The sequence below is a fragment of the Bremia lactucae genome, linkage group LG4, assembly GCF_004359215.1.
Source record: "Bremia lactucae strain SF5 linkage group LG4, whole genome shotgun sequence".
Taxonomy (NCBI): domain Eukaryota; phylum Oomycota; class Peronosporomycetes; order Peronosporales; family Peronosporaceae; genus Bremia; species Bremia lactucae.
Window position 1 is genome coordinate 5,382,774 of NC_090613.1, and position 15,917 is coordinate 5,398,690.

Here is a 15,917-nt window from a genome sequence, read left to right on the forward strand (position 1 = left end):
AATCCTGTGATGCACCCGAATCCACTAGGAGGGTCATCACCTGGTCATAGCCTCGTTCTTGAGCTATTGACCAGCAGGGTTGACGTCCAAAATTTCTAGACCTCAGGGACTATGCTACCCATTTGTTCCACAACTCTGAACCTACGGGTAACTTCAGAGTCCGCGTCAGTAGGGCATCCCGCCCCTACTACGCTCCAGCATTTCCCGACCCCTCAGTGGTCGATGCAGACTTCATGGGTCTCGCACGCAGGTTCTTGCCATCGCCCTTTGGGAGGGAGTCCTCAAGGTGGGCGTCTTCGCTTCAGCAGGGACCCTGGCACAGCAGCGAGCCATCATATGTCCGAGCTTGCTGCGTTTATAGCAGACGACGTCTGCATTGCCCAACTCCATGGGAGTGGCATCTGACCTCTCGGCCGACGGCGTATACCAAGCTGTCGCCGAGGCACTGTTGTAGGATTGCTCCTTAACCAAGGCAATTTGGATTGCCTCTTCCATCGTCGACGGCACCTTTCTGAAAAGGGTCTGTCGCGTTGGGCCATGCCATAGCCCGTACATAGACGTAAGCACCTTAATGTGCTCCGGAATTGGACCTACAGTAATGGACGCCGACAGCGAGCGCATCTCTTGCACATACTCTTGCAAAGATCACCTTGCCTGTCGCGCTCCAAAGAAGCGCGCCTGAAGCAACACTTCGTTTTTAGGCGGCTGGTACATGGCGCGAATCTTTTCCTTGAAGATCGCCCATGTAGGGAACGCCTTTCTGTCCGCCATAAGTGCCGAGTAAGCCTACTCTAAGGCCTTACCGCGCAGATGCGACATGGAGTATGATACCATCCGGCTGTCGTCCTCGATGAGCTGCCTCTCGGCTAAAAGCCAGTGGACAATCGTGTGCGCTGCAGTTCCAACAAACCTTGGCGGGTCCGTCCGAATGGGTCTCGGCTGACGTGGCCGGGTGAGAGCATCTCAACAGTCCTGTTGAGAGCCTCGCTTCGAGCCTGCTCATGCCTCAGCTTATCCTGAGTCTGAGTGACGGACTCCGTCGCAGCATGGCTCTGTGCCTCGAACGCGGCTCTCCGCTGTTGGAGCACAAATGCTCAAACTGCTCCAACTGAGAATCATGTTGCTCAGGAGGACTACCCAGGAGCCTGGCCAGGGCTTGTTCAGCAAGTCCTGCGCCGTGTGCCCTGTTACCTCCTGATGATGTTTGGAGGGTTGGGGGAAATGAGCCCAATCAATATTGAGGCTCATCCTCACGTGCACACGCAGAGATGCGGGTCGTGGGAAGGATTTAAGTGCCACCAAGTATAGGCGGGCATGTCTTAATGCGTCCACGCTCTATTTAGATATACACCCTAGCACAGCGAGGAAGCGGTTATACCGTCTTCTCTTATGGGCAGTGAGGTAGTTGTGGAGGGCGCCTTAGCGACCTCACCCAACGCACTAAGTACTCTGGTTTAGTGTCGTCACGGGAGCGGTGATTCGGCTCCTCGTGCACACTTACTAAGTAGAAAGTAAATTTCAGACTGATTTATATCTAATCGCATTAAACATAAATACCAATTTTTTCCAATCAAAAATGTCATCTCTGTCGATAACACTAATATGTATTGCGAGCGTATCTTTCTAAATACCTCGCGTAACGGATGACGCTAGCCGTCAAACCTCCTAATGTGAATGCACTATGTGCATCACATCCACAAGGGTTGGTCACAAATGTGCACCACACCCGAGTGTTGAATCTAATTACTATTATTTAGTAATTGACCATCCCCTTAAGTACACCAAGTGTACTTAACGGGGACTGTGTAACATTAGGGCAACTTTAGCCTGTTACACCAGAGCCCCTAAGTTAATTATAGATTACCCCTAGGCTATATTAACGATCTTTGATTGGCTGGAGCGAATATCCCTGGAACTGAATAGATGACAGAACGGAAAAGCTTGCACTTCATACCATTCCATATTACCGTACCATACCCTTTCCATTTCTGAACACTACTACTACTAATACTACTATGCATCAACTCGAAGATATCGTCCATACTCACTACAAATTCTTGGAATAGGCTCGCTTAGCAGTAAGCCGTCGATACCAAGATGAGGGCTTCTTGTTTACTTGCAAAAGAACATGTAGAGTTGGACACCGCTCCGATTTAAAGTCAGAACGATTCGTCTGGAACGCTCCTGTTCGGGGAACGCAACTAAATAAAGCTTCCATGGCCGATCCAGATCTTCCACAGCCGATCAATCTTGATGCTTTGGGTACTTCAGATGATTAAGAACACTTTTCTTTTCCTCCTGCTACTGATTTTATTACTCATGCAGGTCCATAGTATTGTCTACTGCTCCGAAACAATGTTTTCTATAACTTCTTCAAAACAATGTTTCCTCGGTTGTGATCGTCGTTTAACAGTTTAGCTTCCATACGTTAAGTTTGCAAGCTTCTGCCGTTTTCAGCTTCCATATGCAAGCCTTTGCCATTTTGTCATATATATATACGTACAGCCAGTCATAATTCGTCTATCAAAATGCAACTAATTATAGCTCGCGACTTAGCCTAGGGATTCTGCATTGGGGGAAGGGCTCGTTAGCGAAAACTGGGGGGAGGGTGTTAGCGGATCCCTTATTTTTACATATACAAAAATTAGGGAGCCGCTATTCACTACTCACTTTTCGCCAACTACCACTCGCTCACCATTTAAAAGACAATGGGATTGGCTGATTAAAAAAAAAAAGTTTATTTCGCTCGCGTTCCAACGAACGCTACACAGACTTTCATTTCCACTTAAATCAGCATTGACTGCTTTTAAGAACTTACCAACACCACTAATGTGAGTCTAATATTGCGAGTGCTGCTATAAATTTACTTATTGCTGATGGAGGCTACATTGTGATTGTTCTGCACACAAGGCGAGTCGGGAACAAGAAAGAAGGTGCCATCGAAGCTGTTACTTTGCAGTGGCCATGCGCACCAAAAGCGGCAGCACGCTCCGCAAGTAATCAATGCAAGCGTGTTCGAGCCCGCCATAGAACAGGCTGTAGATTTAACTTTGCAATTCGACGTGTTGGACAAGAAGGTCACTGGGCAGTTGAAGTTCGCATATACAATCGCAATCACGAGCCCTTTACCGACCTAGCCGTTCTTCCGCAAGGACGCGCGCTGACAGATGAGCAACGCAAAGAAACAATCCAAGCTGCAGTTGATTGAAAGAAACATGTCAGAATAGTGGCCGCAATGCGCAATCGTGGGGTTTCAATAACCCCCCCGAGGTGTTTACAATTACAAGCAAGTAGAGCGTCTGCGCATCCTAGCTGGTTGATCGCCACTTGTTGCTCTAATTGATGGCCTTATAATTTTTTTTGCTGAATTTAATGCTCACCATCTACTGATCATTTTCCTTTTCGCTAAAATTTGCGCCGATTCAGTGCTGGGAAGGTTAATTGATCGACTCTACGAACAAGACAAACAGTTTTGGATTGCCTTTGATCACGTTGTGGGGGTAACGGCCACGCATCAAAATTTATCTTTGCCTACTGATTCATGGCTGGGAAACGTGTAGAAGATTACCTTTGGGCGTTACTGCATATACAACAGATGTTTGCTACCTTAATATTGGTACTAAAGTCATTTGTCACTGATCTTGAAATGGCGCAGTGACTGCATCTTGATGCCCTTGGTGCTGACGACGAATGGGGGGGCATTTCAGATACCGCCAAACGTAAATGATTAGTACGTGGAGATAGTTAAGTAAGTTTATTCTGCTCGTTGTTAGGGAAACAAGGGGGAATCTGACATAGCTATCTGCATCGCTGAAATAGTCTATAAAATGAATTTCTTCGAAAAGTAGCTTCAAAGTTGTAGAAAATTGTGCATTCCAAAATCACCATGCGAGACGTTGCGGCAGAAAGTGCGGGTAGAAGGCGTGGATACAGTCACCACTGAGTCCGAAACAGGCCCGACACGGTCGAAGACGAAAAAATCGTGTAGCCGTAGCTCCTCAAAAATCGCGGTTCAGCAATTAAGGGGAACCTATTACTTCAAAGTTGTAAAAATTTGTCCAAGGCCTTAATCAAATTTCGAAGCCAGACTGCTTCTTGAGTTGCGCTGTACAAACTCTAATACTCTGCTTCAGTGCTTGATGTCGCAGCGATTGGCTGGCGCTTGGAGTTCCATGAGATCGTTCCGCCGTTCAGGAAGAAGACATATCCTGTTGTTGAACGCCGGGTGTCTTTTTACCTGCCCAATTTGCATCCGCGAATCCAATGAGCTCTCCTTTGTTAACGCCGCTTAACACAATGATGATATCGTTAGTCGTCTTCAAGTACTTGAGAATTCGCATGGCCGCCACCCAGTGTGACTTTTCGTAGCGCTCACAGAACTTGGCAACTTCGCCAACCGTATGCGCGATGTCTTGTGGTATAAAAGTCGCTATGTTCATAAATACACTGAAGCAGAGTATATGAGTTTGTGCAGCGCAACTCAAGAAGACAAGACGTATACGGCGACGACGATTTTCAAGACAATCAAGGACGCATAGCGCTGGCCAAGAATCCTGTCTACTCTTTCGCGCACGAAGCACATCGACATCAAGTTTTATTTCTTGCGTGAGAAGGTGGCAAGTGAAGTAATTGCGCTGGAGTACAAGCCGACGGAAGAAATGATCGCGGACGGGTTGACCAATGCTCTTTCAAGAGACAAGCACACCAAGTTCATCATGGTACTTGACATGGCGGCATAAAGGCATTACTTCGAGTGCACATCAAGGGAGAGTGTTGTAGATTGATGTGTTCATCGAAAATGTTGCGCTTTATAAATATGCGTGTATAGGGGAAATATAGAAAGGGATCGTATGACAAGTATAATACGAAAAAAAGTGTGTGGAAAAATCATGCTATGTTGCTCAGTCGGGTAAGGCATGACAATGCCATCTCACAGGTCACCGATTCGATACACGGCATTTCAACAACAGGATATGTCTTTTCCTGAACAACGGAATGATCTCATGTAACTCCAAGCGCTAGCCAACCGCTGCGACATCAAGCACGAAAGCAAAGTATATGTGTTTGTACAGCGCAACACTTTCGATGAAGACATCAATCTTCAACAAACAGCCCGCACGTCTCGCAAAGAATGGTGGGACAATTGTCTTTCTTCGCGGTGTATTGTTCTTCGTGAGATTTAAACCAGGACGACTAATGTCATCGCTGAAGCCATTTTGCGCCGGCTCTGAATTCGAGGGAGGATAAACTCACTGTTGCAACAATAAGTGTTCCGTCACCAACATTTCTTGACGACGCAAGAAGAGCCAATCAACAAGATAAGGCTCTTAAATGTTTGATGGATCACCTAAAAAATACATCACAACAATCCTTAGAAGGATTGTCGAAATTGTATCGATTTTCAATAGATCGATACACGATCAACAAGCATAAAAATTTCCAGTATTCTTGTGAGCGTCTTCGGGAAATATGTAGACAAAGTCCATCGATACGGACTGTCAATACTGCCGGAACAGGCAGATGTTGTAACGGGGCAGGGCATAGACCACTATCTTTACCTTTGACAAACTTCACAAGCACGAATGTTATTGCGGTCTTCAGCCGACAATGAGAATACCAGTGAGATCAATGACGCTCTCAATAAAGATGATAATTATACATCACCGCAGTGCGCATCGAGCGCACTGAATAAAAAACCGAGTCAGCAGGAGGATTCCTACTAGCTCGAAAAGCAGTGGTTCGTAAGTGCAGGTTCCATCGCTGATGCGGTAGACCGATACCCAGGAAAGGCTGACAAAAATGGAAGACCACATGTTCTGTCTTAAGGTTTAACAACATTGTTTTACTGTCTAGGGCATATAGACCTAAACATCTTAAGCATGTAGTGACAAATATGAGCTTAAAGAAAGAAATGATCACGTAGTCCACCGCTAAGGCAGCGCATACAAGATCAATCTTCCTTTCAGGATGCGCACACATCCTACGATTTACGTTTGATTAGAGACAAATAATAACAACCGCTTAGTATATGGAAAAAGATAAACTGTATTAATATATAAAGTCCTACGCACTAGTCCCCTCTAATAGTCCTGACTTCAGTATAATTATATATAGCTATGTAGTGACTCGTTGCTCACCGCACATATCGCGGGTTTAGCAGCGATTGGTAAGATTGACATATGTCCTACATCAATCAAATAGCAGAATTGACTTGTTACTGCTACAAATTAGCTACCAAGATAATTTTATATAATATTCCTCGAATAGGATATAGTAATTTTGTAACGGGCAATCCCGTTTCACCACCCCCCTTAACCAACAATCATATAACCGACTATTATTATCTTAAAGAGTGGTCTTTTTGCGAAATGGAAGCACTTGTTGGCATTGCATACACTCCAACTCTGCCATCGATAACAAGACCATGCGGCGCCTATCTAAGCCATCAAACCTAGCGGCTGCACGGGTATGTGCAGCTTCAGACGTTCAGTCGTCGGCTGCAATCGGCAAACAGCCTGCAATTTCGATTGCCGGTGCACGTGATGAGTCGGACGTTTCTTCCAGGTTAAACAAAGTGCAAAGACAACCGTATTGCCCGGAGACGATTATGTTAGAGCTGTTGGTGCTGGAACATCGAATAAAGAAGTATTCGCGACGTTTTTCGGTTTGCTCGACCCATATGATGAGTATTCATCGTATAGCGACCGATTAAAATGACAATGTTGAGGATGATATCGGGCATCGTCAGGAACGAAGTCTTTATAAAGATCATGATACAACGTGTTAGCTTTCCTGCGAACACCAACCAAGATGAGAGGGACCGCAATATGTTGCGTGTTGCTTTTCAGAAGCAGCCTTGCTTACTGATGAAGACACTTTTTTTTCTTGTGGCCGGGATCAACGATCATGTTACGATTCCGTTGTTCAACACAACTAGGCTTCATAGCCCTGGTGAGGACGGAAGTGAGTTATCTATCGACATCGATGGTACTTGGCGAGCGTCCCAACGATTTTAATCCCTTGTTTAAAACCTGAAGTGCCTTTGTATAGAATGCACTGAGCGTGGGCCGCGAGGCCTGGTTAGACACACTGGTTTCGGTTCGTCACCGGTTTAAACAGTGATTTTTGTATTAGGTGCATTCATTTAGCTGCACAATTCATTAAAAGCTATTTTTAATGTAAATTCGCGTAATTTTTTTTAAATATAATCTTTACAATAAACTAAACCCGGACACGTCCATCATCAAATAGGAACAAGGTTCCCAACTATAGTGCGAGGGTGGATAACCTCGCCAACGAACGAGATAACTCGTTCGAAACTCTTTCGCCTCACGGTGGTTCGAGAAGCGTTCAACAAGGAAAAGTTTTTCTCCACTCGAATTTGTCAATAGATGTGAAGGAAGAGGGAAAATCGGGTTCGCCTCGTTCGACGAGCCCGAATCAACATCGTGATATGGATCACAACCTTTATTATTTAACGGAGGATCTTGACCACGAGCGATTTCGTCACCTCCGAGTTAGAGGTGACGGTCGATAATATTTCTCGTGACCAGTTGAAAAGTTGTGTGCAGGTTGCGACTGATCAACTGGCGAACGAAAGGACACATCAGTCCCTTTAAAACGAGCTGGTGACAGCTCGTCAGAAGATCTCTCCCTTAGAGGACATCTTTAATGTAATCAGTGTAGCACAGGGTGCCCCGTTGAAGAGTCCTACTTTCTTACTATTTACGGAGCATTTACAAAACAAGAATATTCGATTCTATAAAATGGATCCCCCTGATCCTGCGGGTCCTGTTGGTGCACTTCCACACCTTCGTGATTTGTGTTCTTACCTCCTGCGACGCCCAATTAGATTTTATGCTGCCGAAGCTGATTGTAGAGGAAAATTGTTAACGACCCAGATACCAACCAGTCACTTGCAAGATGACTTAAGCTTAAAAACACACCAAACATGCGGAGTTGTATCAAAGTAAGAATATCTTACCAAAAACAGAGGGGAGGTTATCAATTTTCCTTTTTTTACGATAAACGATGTTGGTTGACACACTTAAAGTGCATTTTCTTTGAGTCAATTCGTACACCTTAATCCAAATTGAGCTTGCCTACGGGGTCGTCGTATGAGCGGTAACTTAAAGCGGTAACATGAGCGGTATTGCACTTGGTTCAATACGGCTCATCGACACCGCTCACACGGCGTCATCGGAGGCAAGCCCAATACCGAACAGATAATTAAGAGCAATTGTGGCTTTACATACATTTGCCAAAAACTGAGCTCAGTTAACAACATAACAGTGCTCATGCCGTAAACATTTCGTGTTATCAAGCACGGGGACATAGATCAAGTATACAAGTACCTACACTTGATCCTAAATTAATCTTCCTAATCATCATCGTACTGTCTTTACCCCTTAACGTGTGTGTGCACTGTCATCCTGGTTAAAGGGATATCGCGCTATATAAATTTGAGTCTGCTATCTTTTATCGATTGGCGTCAAATGAAATTGTTTGTGACCCCTCAATCGACTAGGGACTTTAGTGGCCGTTTATTTTGCCACTATAATTTACAAGGTGATGAGGCTAACGTCTTCACTGGGTCAGTAACACACAATGGCTGTATGTGAGAGCAACTTTTGTCAGAAGGCCTGCAAATTCTTTTGACGCTGCTGGATCAGTAGAAGGCTCCATACTTACTGACCCCGACCAATTTTTGACGATCCGCTTCGTCGTTGCGATTTCACAACAGCGTCAGATCCGCCTCCTCCGCTGACCCTAGCGAGAGGTCGACCGTTTCGCTTAGTGTTTCTAGGCACTGGGCGCGGAGAGGCGCAGCGACCCGTCTTTTGACAACGATTGTATTTTTGCAATCGTTTGTGACTAAAGAGCAAGGCTTTTCGCTCTCCACAACGAGAGGTCCATTGGTTCGGGACCTCCGTTTTGTTGTCGTCTAGGCTCCAAAGTGGATGAAAGCCTGTCGCAGGCTGAAGTTCTCCTGTTCCGCTATAGAGATCGCTTGGTCGAGCGACTCTTATTCAAGCCGGAATAGGTGAGTCTTAACCTCTGCAGGACCATTAATAAACCCAGTTTCCTGTTTTTGTTCATCAATTTGATGACTCACGATACAACTGACCAGGTATCGTTTATGCTGGGCAAGGTCACACTAGCCCTACTTCAAATGTAGGAGCTCGACTCGAGCCCTGGATTTGGCACGTGGCGTCTCAAATGTTTGCCTGTCCGGGTCGTTAAGACCTCATACGACCCAAAAACTAATGGGTCGTAAAGCTTGAGACAAAGGCGGACATGCCAAATTTAACTTACGTTGCATCATCATTGGTGCGGCGAGCTTAAATGGTGTCGTCTAATCCGACGAACTCTCTTAAAAGGGAGTCGCCATCGATTGCCTTAAACTTAGAGATTTCTATCCTCAAGTTTTCGGGTCGACGCGGAAGCGTTGGCCTGATAGCAGCATGTAAATGATGCTGTCTCTACAGTTCTAACTGATGCACACCCTGTTCTCTCAACACTTCCGTGTGTTGAGAGCCTTGCAAATGAAAAAAGGCTCCTTTTTTGGGTCTTGTTGATTTCATGTTGTATGAACTCGACTATGGCAGCATGCATTATCATCTGTGTTCAGAGTGAACAGCATGGCGCCAACGGCTAGTCCGCCTTTGACCGAACTCATGCGTTCGATCAGTCCCAATTCAAGGTCACTAAAATGAATGAACCTTTCACCCGTTACGTGGTAGGGGCTTGAAAAAGCCCTTTCCTTCTTTAGCGAGCATCTCCATGTTGGATGGAGCGTGCGTTGGCCGTTAAACGGACTACGAAGTGCTAACAGGTGTAACGGGCACCCTTTGCTAATACTGATAAGAGTACTAGTCAACCTGCACTGATTACAGTGAAGGCGGGGTGCCTCCACTACTTTACGTACATGACGTGCAGAGGAAGGTTTTATGTAGCTAGAAGTCTTAGCTACTAAAAGTTAATTCTAAGGCTTTTGGAAGGAGAAAAAGTAAAACTGTACTAATATATTAAGTTCTTGTAAAAAGATCTTGTATCTATTGGCTTGATATATATATATCTAACTATGCAATGCGCTTGCGCGACGCCTATACATGTCTTGTAACGATTGGCTGGGTTTAAACTCAAATCAATCAATAGAACTAATGTCTTATTGCGTCAATATTACCAGATTTGCTAATTTTGGAACTATTAAGTCAACATTAATAAGAGATAATGATTTTGTAATTCTTTATTTATTTCCTCTCCTTTTACATAATATTTATTATCCTCTTGTAGGAAATGATATGTATTTAACGGGACCCCCCTTACAGACTCGAGTCTGTAAATGCATGCATACAATTAGCGAATCATTTCAAAAGCTGAAAAGATTTTACGATAGCTTTTTACCCGATTTTTGACTAAATTTTTATACTGAGAGAGATGAACGATTCCTAAAATCAAGCCGATAATCATATTAATCTGGCTTTAAATTTGCCACCTGGCACGTAATTCCATTGCAAAAGAAGCTTCAATATTGAATTTCAAGCTGCGCAATAGTTGTTACTTATCTAATTATCAGCTTTTAAATCAGCTTTGTATCACCATTGGGTAATCATATAGAAAGAATCGAATTCAGAGTATCGAACACCTTCGCGCACACCACAGACGGGCAACTCACTGAGCTCCGCAAACTTTGACGGTATGACAACACACCTGGACACGAACAAGAATGTAAATTGGATGGATTCCAAGGGATTTTGGACGTTCTACATTATGTTGTTGGCCTCACTATATATGACAATGCCCATTGCCTTCCCCTCGCACGGCGACGCCCTCACTGCGGTGAACTTTATTCATGGCGTGGTATGTAATTTCTTTTGCTAACTCAGCACCTCCTTGTTCTCTGAGTACCGTAATGTTTGTGTTGTATACTAATATGATCGCCCCGCAGGTCTCGTTTGGCATCATGCATTGGGTTAAAGGCTCACCCGACGACAACACGATCGGCGACTATCGTGAGCTCACATTTTACGAGCAGATTGACCAGGGACGCCCATGGACCAACACTAAAAAGTTTCTTATGATGATTCCCACGTTCTTGTTTCTGGCCGCCTCTGTTGCCACGGACTACGACACGCAACACCTCCTCATCAATTTCCCTATTTGGGCCACGCTGATTCTAGCCAAGCTGCCTGAACTCGACCGCGTGCGAATCTTTGGTATCAATTCTACGGTTGGTATTGACGACCACAAGAAAAATTAACGGACGCTATATTGACAATGTCATATCAGCGAGTAGTGACGTTTCCATCTCTTGTAACCAAAATCAAGGTCAACAAGTCGAAATATACGAGTAGCTTTTTATCTTTCTTTAACTGCAACTTAGAAGTCTATAGTTGTTATCATGAAAGTGGCTTGCAATTACATCAACATTGCACTGAAATAATGAAAATCCATAAAGCGGCTGTATTAGTGCAGCTCACATAACATCTATCACAGCTTTTACGCGCTATAGATAGTTATCTTTCCCTGTTTCGGTCCTTCTCAACTAGTAGCGTCCTTGCTATTCAATGAACCGACGTCAAACAGAAACAGAAGTCTCCGACCAACTTTCGTGCCATAACAAATGGAGTACGCGCTGTGGAGCTCTAGCAGCATCCACTCTTGGACTTGGATGCTTGCGGTGGAGTGATCGGAAACGCTTCACGTTCGGGTTGAATCGGATTCTTCGGAAGCCTCTTAGCAATCGCGACGAACAGATCCTTCACGTTTACTGCCGTTTTGGCCGAGGTCTCCATGTGCAAAATATCGTTATCCTCAGCGTACTGGTGGGCTTCCTCATACTCAACCTTGCGGCGCGCCTCAAGATCAGCTTTGTTGCCTGCAAGAGCGATGACCACGTTAGGGTCACCGCGACGTTGCAGCTCCTTGACCCAGGACTTGGCACCAGTAAAAGAGTCCTAAGTACAAAACGTAAGTCCTGTTCCACTTATCACATATGAGCTCAAGACTCAATTTTACCTTATTCGTTACATCATACACGACGATCGCCGCTGCTGCACCACGGTAATACATTGGAGCTAAACTGCGGTATCGCTCTGCCGTAAATAAAAAGCAGCAGTCAACATGATCATTCCTGTGTTTGTGCATCATTTAAGGTATATTCTTCTAGCTTAAGACTTGCCTTGTCCTGCGGTATCCCAGATCTCAAACTTGACTGTCATGCCATCCTCAAGACCGACTGTTTGTGTAAGAAAAGCAGCTAGAAAGTGCCATAAGACACCGACAACAGTTGATTAGTACCTCGGCACTTATTAACCCATTATCGCAGAGAAGATGTCATACCACCAATTGTGGGCTCCTGGAATTCAAAGAATTCATCGCGCACAAACCTCACGACGAGGCACGACTTGCCCACGGCAGTGTCACCCAAGAGCACCAGCTTAAAATGGCACGTCTTGCTCTGGGACATGCTCGCGTCTTCCCTTTATAAGCAACGTTTGTATTGCTTTGCGATCGTTCGCTGGATAAACGCCACTGCAATTTCAACCACTGCAAGGTTGAAATTCTCGCCGATAGGAAGCGCCCGCTAATGGCTTCTTTCTTCTTTTCTACTCACTTTAAATCTGCTACTTGTTTTTACACACGCGATAAATAAGCGTTTTGTAAATCCCCAGATGGGAGAAGAATCTGTTTGTGTACATCCGATTTGACGGGATTTGTATTGTGATAATACATTAAATTGCAAAGATTATTACAATAGTGGTCTAAGCAGCGAGCTGCGTACGTCCCGCCGATTTAGAATGGTGTTCCCAAACGTAATCGCGCTTCACGCGTTAGCAATTTACGGAATGGGTTTGATCTAAAGAGAAATATTGCGAGTTAGACTTCAGCACATAATAAAAATTTGAAAGGTGCACTACCTTAAAGTGCAGTGTGATCAACGAGAAAACTAGACATTTGAGGTCCTGTACCAGGTAGTAAAGTACGCGAAGGCCCTCCGGGTCCTTACTGTCCTGCACATCCAGCAGCGAGCCGATCTTTGCGCACTGCACAAAGGTCACAACCGAACCAGCAAAAATCAGATACAGAGACACTGCTCCTTCAGTCCATGTAAACGCACCGTGAAGGAGATATGATCGTCGCCCAGCACTACCTCCAGCTCCTGTCGACCAACGCGATCCGGCTCAGGCCACTGCTTATCATCTTCTCTATTTAAACCAATAACTTGAGCTTAATTACTGCACCAATCAAGGAGAACTTAGAGCAAAACGAACTTCGTGATCTCACTATCGCTAATGATCCGCTTCACCTCTTCAATAACCGACTGAGACACCGTCACTACAGATTATGATAGCGAGTAGGTGACACGTATAACAACAAATTTGCATCATTATAAGCTAAGATAGCAAGTAGATTGCTTAAGGCATATACTTACCTTCTTTGCGTATCATCGAGTCTTTCTTGTAGTTGGAATTATTAGCATAACGGAGCTTTCCGTTCGTACGAAATTCAAATTCCATAAATTCATGCCCGAACTTGCCACGGTGACCAACGCTGCGATAAATTAAGACATTACATCTAATAGTAACGTAACAGTGTGCGTTCGAGTATCACGAGATAAAATACGCACTAGTAGCGCACATAGAAATCGTCGTCGCGGGGCATTGTAGTTGTTTCTTGGATAAAGGACCAGTATCAAATATTAACCAATGAAAAGATCTCATCAATTCCCTCACCAGCCAAGCCTACACAATTGTCACAACGTGTAAGAAAGAACGGAAGTATGTCAGCTGACGGAACTCCAGAATCCGTCATCCTCAGTTCTCTGATACAAAGGCCGAGTAAATCTAAGGTACCAGCGAAAGGAGTAGGCAAACGACGTGCTGGAGCTGGAGTTAATCGTAGCATAAAGCGAGTGACGCGCCGGGAGCTGAAGAAATTGGTGGAGATGGACCTGGAAGAAAAAGATGACGTTTCAACAGGTTGACACAAGTTGCTTAAGGAATTTAATTTGCTGTCACTGACTCTTTATTAATTGTAAGTACCGGTTAAGAAAGAAGCAATAGGTGCTGTGGCGTGTAGTGATAATAGTACTCCGGCGTCGATGACGCCGACGAGCCTTCATGACGATTTTTTGAACATGATGAAGACACAAGGACTTGAAAAGATAGCAACGGAGGCAGGTCTATTGAGAGACGGTGCTCTTGTTGCATCACAACTTTCGGTCACTCCATCGTTCACTACGAATACGCTAGTCGACATTGAAAGTGAAAGAAAGCCAATGTTAGCGCCTTCAACGCTGTCAAGTCCGTCATTCACCAGCCCGTATGTGTGCGCATGAGTGTGTATGCAACTCGTAATTTTTTTTAATTATTATGAGCATAGTTCCTAATATTGTGGCTTTCTGTGCAGTCCACCGGGAAAGACGAGAAAGTATTTAAAGATCAATAAGGGCTTGCGTCATTTTAGTATGAAGGTGTGCCAAAAAGTGGAAGAGAAGCATGTGACGTCTTACAATGAAGTTGCTGACGAGCTCGTGCTCGAGTTTGTCACTATGCGACCAAACGATTCGGTTTGTGAGCTGGAGGCAAATTTTTATGTCCTCAAGGCAAGGCTTACCATCATTGCCCTTTATACTTGTAGGTATACGACGAAAAGAACATTCGACGACGTGTTTACGATGCACTCAATGTGCTTATGGCTATGGACATTATTTCGAAAGAACGAAAGGAAATTCGATGGAAAGGGCTGCCCTCAAACTTACAGCATGATACGGAAATGCTTATGGTTTGTATACAGCTAGTTTTTGATCTGTCCAGATTTTTCAATGGCATTCTTTTTAATGGCATTTGTGCAGGCTGAAAGAAATGAGCGTATGAAGAGTGTTAAACAGAAAAAACAACATTTGCAGGATCTGTTAGTGCAGCAAGTTGCAATGAAGAATCTCTTAAAACGAAACGCTGAACGCAAGCGGAAGGAGTGCGAAGACTCGGCAGGCGCCACCATTGTACGCGACGAGGGTCGAGTATTCTTACCATTTATTGCAGTGAACACCAGTAAAGACACTGTAATTCAGTGCGAGATGTCAGAAGACCGCCAAGACATTTTTTTCAACTTTAGTGCACCATTTGAGATTCACGACGACGCAGACATATTACAAAAGCTTAATTTACACAAGGCAACCTATGCGAGTCTGAAGCACATGGTTCCTGGCAATTTATTATCCTATCTTCCAGCTGAATGTGAACTGAAGAGTGAAGAGTAGATCGCGTAGACGTAGCGTTATGTAGATTCATAGGAGGATAGTTAGAGAGCGAGGAGGGGACACGAGAAGACTCGAGTATTATAATATTTGTTTTTTTGGGCCGATGGCTTTAAATTTCTGGGTCACTCTTAGGAACCATGGCATATGGTTTAATCGATTATTATGATGTTGCGGGCGTAGGAGACTCTTACCTTGGTCAAGTGCAGCCAATTACTACCACGTCGGCGTAGCTGCGAGCCTTCGAGCCTGGTTTTAAACGCCTTTCCTCCGCAAGAAATACCCATCCTTCCACATCAGTCTCGCGCGTGAAGGGTGTCTCCTGAGATATTTGTTGGCCTGACTCGTTGGTGGCAGTGCTTGCTCTGTTAAGCGTGTTGCTGGGGCTTAAGAAGCGGTGTAGAGCGGATTTAAGCATTTTAGCAACGTGAACAATTTGGAGCGAACTTGGAAAAGACGGGTGTTTTAATCGTCAGATCTGGCGGGAAAATATCTCAGAGAGTATGCCGAATCGACTATTATTGCCTTCACCCATTTTTCAAATTCATTAACGACAAAATATACTTGACGCTGCAGCTTCTTGAATTAATAAGGCAGCAAATGTTTGTTTGCTAGTCAAGACATTCACCGACATAATGGGCTAATTTGCAGC

General features: G+C 44.6%; 5 protein-coding genes across 5 annotated transcripts; 2 read left to right on the forward strand and 3 right to left on the reverse strand.

Annotated features, from left to right (window-relative positions):
• Nucleotides 1-10,701: 10,701 nt before the first annotated feature.
• On the forward strand, nucleotides 10,702-11,263 carry CCR75_000074 (uncharacterized protein; the record flags this gene model as incomplete). The annotated part of the gene is made up of 2 exons (XM_067958182.1): nucleotides 10,702-10,863; nucleotides 10,952-11,263. The coding sequence occupies 2 exons, from the start codon at nucleotides 10,702-10,704 to the stop codon at nucleotides 11,261-11,263; spliced, it is 474 nt and encodes a 157-aa protein (XP_067816316.1).
• A 385-nt stretch (nucleotides 11,264-11,648) lies between these two features.
• Nucleotides 11,649-12,153, reverse strand: CCR75_000073 (uncharacterized protein; the record flags this gene model as incomplete). The annotated part of the gene is made up of 2 exons (XM_067958181.1): nucleotides 11,649-11,960; nucleotides 12,022-12,153. 2 exons carry the CDS (start codon nucleotides 12,151-12,153, stop codon nucleotides 11,649-11,651), a joined length of 444 nt encoding a protein of 147 aa, XP_067816668.1.
• A 20-nt stretch (nucleotides 12,154-12,173) lies between these two features.
• Nucleotides 12,174-12,472, reverse strand: CCR75_000072 (uncharacterized protein; the record flags this gene model as incomplete). Its single annotated transcript, XM_067958180.1, has 2 exons — nucleotides 12,174-12,241; nucleotides 12,346-12,472. The coding sequence occupies 2 exons, from the start codon at nucleotides 12,470-12,472 to the stop codon at nucleotides 12,174-12,176; spliced, it is 195 nt and encodes a 64-aa protein (XP_067816667.1).
• Nucleotides 12,473-12,619: 147 nt separating this feature from the next.
• On the reverse strand, nucleotides 12,620-13,777 carry CCR75_000071 (uncharacterized protein). Its single transcript, XM_067958179.1, has 7 exons — nucleotides 13,740-13,777; nucleotides 13,634-13,679; nucleotides 13,439-13,557; nucleotides 13,278-13,341; nucleotides 13,124-13,211; nucleotides 12,975-13,049; nucleotides 12,620-12,862 (listed from the first exon to the last, which is right to left on the reverse strand). The coding sequence occupies exons 2-7, from the start codon at nucleotides 13,666-13,668 to the stop codon at nucleotides 12,845-12,847; spliced, it is 399 nt and encodes a 132-aa protein (XP_067816670.1). The 5' UTR covers nucleotides 13,669-13,679; nucleotides 13,740-13,777; the 3' UTR covers nucleotides 12,620-12,844.
• Nucleotides 13,778-13,786: 9 nt separating this feature from the next.
• CCR75_000070 (uncharacterized protein) lies at nucleotides 13,787-15,268 on the forward strand (the record flags this gene model as incomplete). Its single annotated transcript, XM_067958178.1, has 5 exons — nucleotides 13,787-13,985; nucleotides 14,046-14,328; nucleotides 14,416-14,575; nucleotides 14,647-14,790; nucleotides 14,861-15,268. The coding sequence occupies 5 exons, from the start codon at nucleotides 13,787-13,789 to the stop codon at nucleotides 15,266-15,268; spliced, it is 1,194 nt and encodes a 397-aa protein (XP_067816669.1).
• Between the last annotated feature and the right edge of the window lie 649 nt (nucleotides 15,269-15,917).

Bases quoted from the DNA above. Each gene is read 5' to 3' on its own strand.
- CCR75_000071 (XM_067958179.1), bottom strand. From the start codon at position 13,668: ATGCCCCGCGACGACGATTTCTATGTGCGCTACTA. The intron at 13,212-13,277 runs GTTCGTTTTGCT...TGGTTTAAATAG, and splicing joins AGCGATAGTGAGATCACGAA to AGAAGATGATAAGCAGTGGC. The intron at 13,050-13,123 runs GTGCGTTTACAT...ACCTTTGTGCAG, and splicing joins ACGATCATATCTCCTTCACG to TGCGCAAAGATCGGCTCGCT.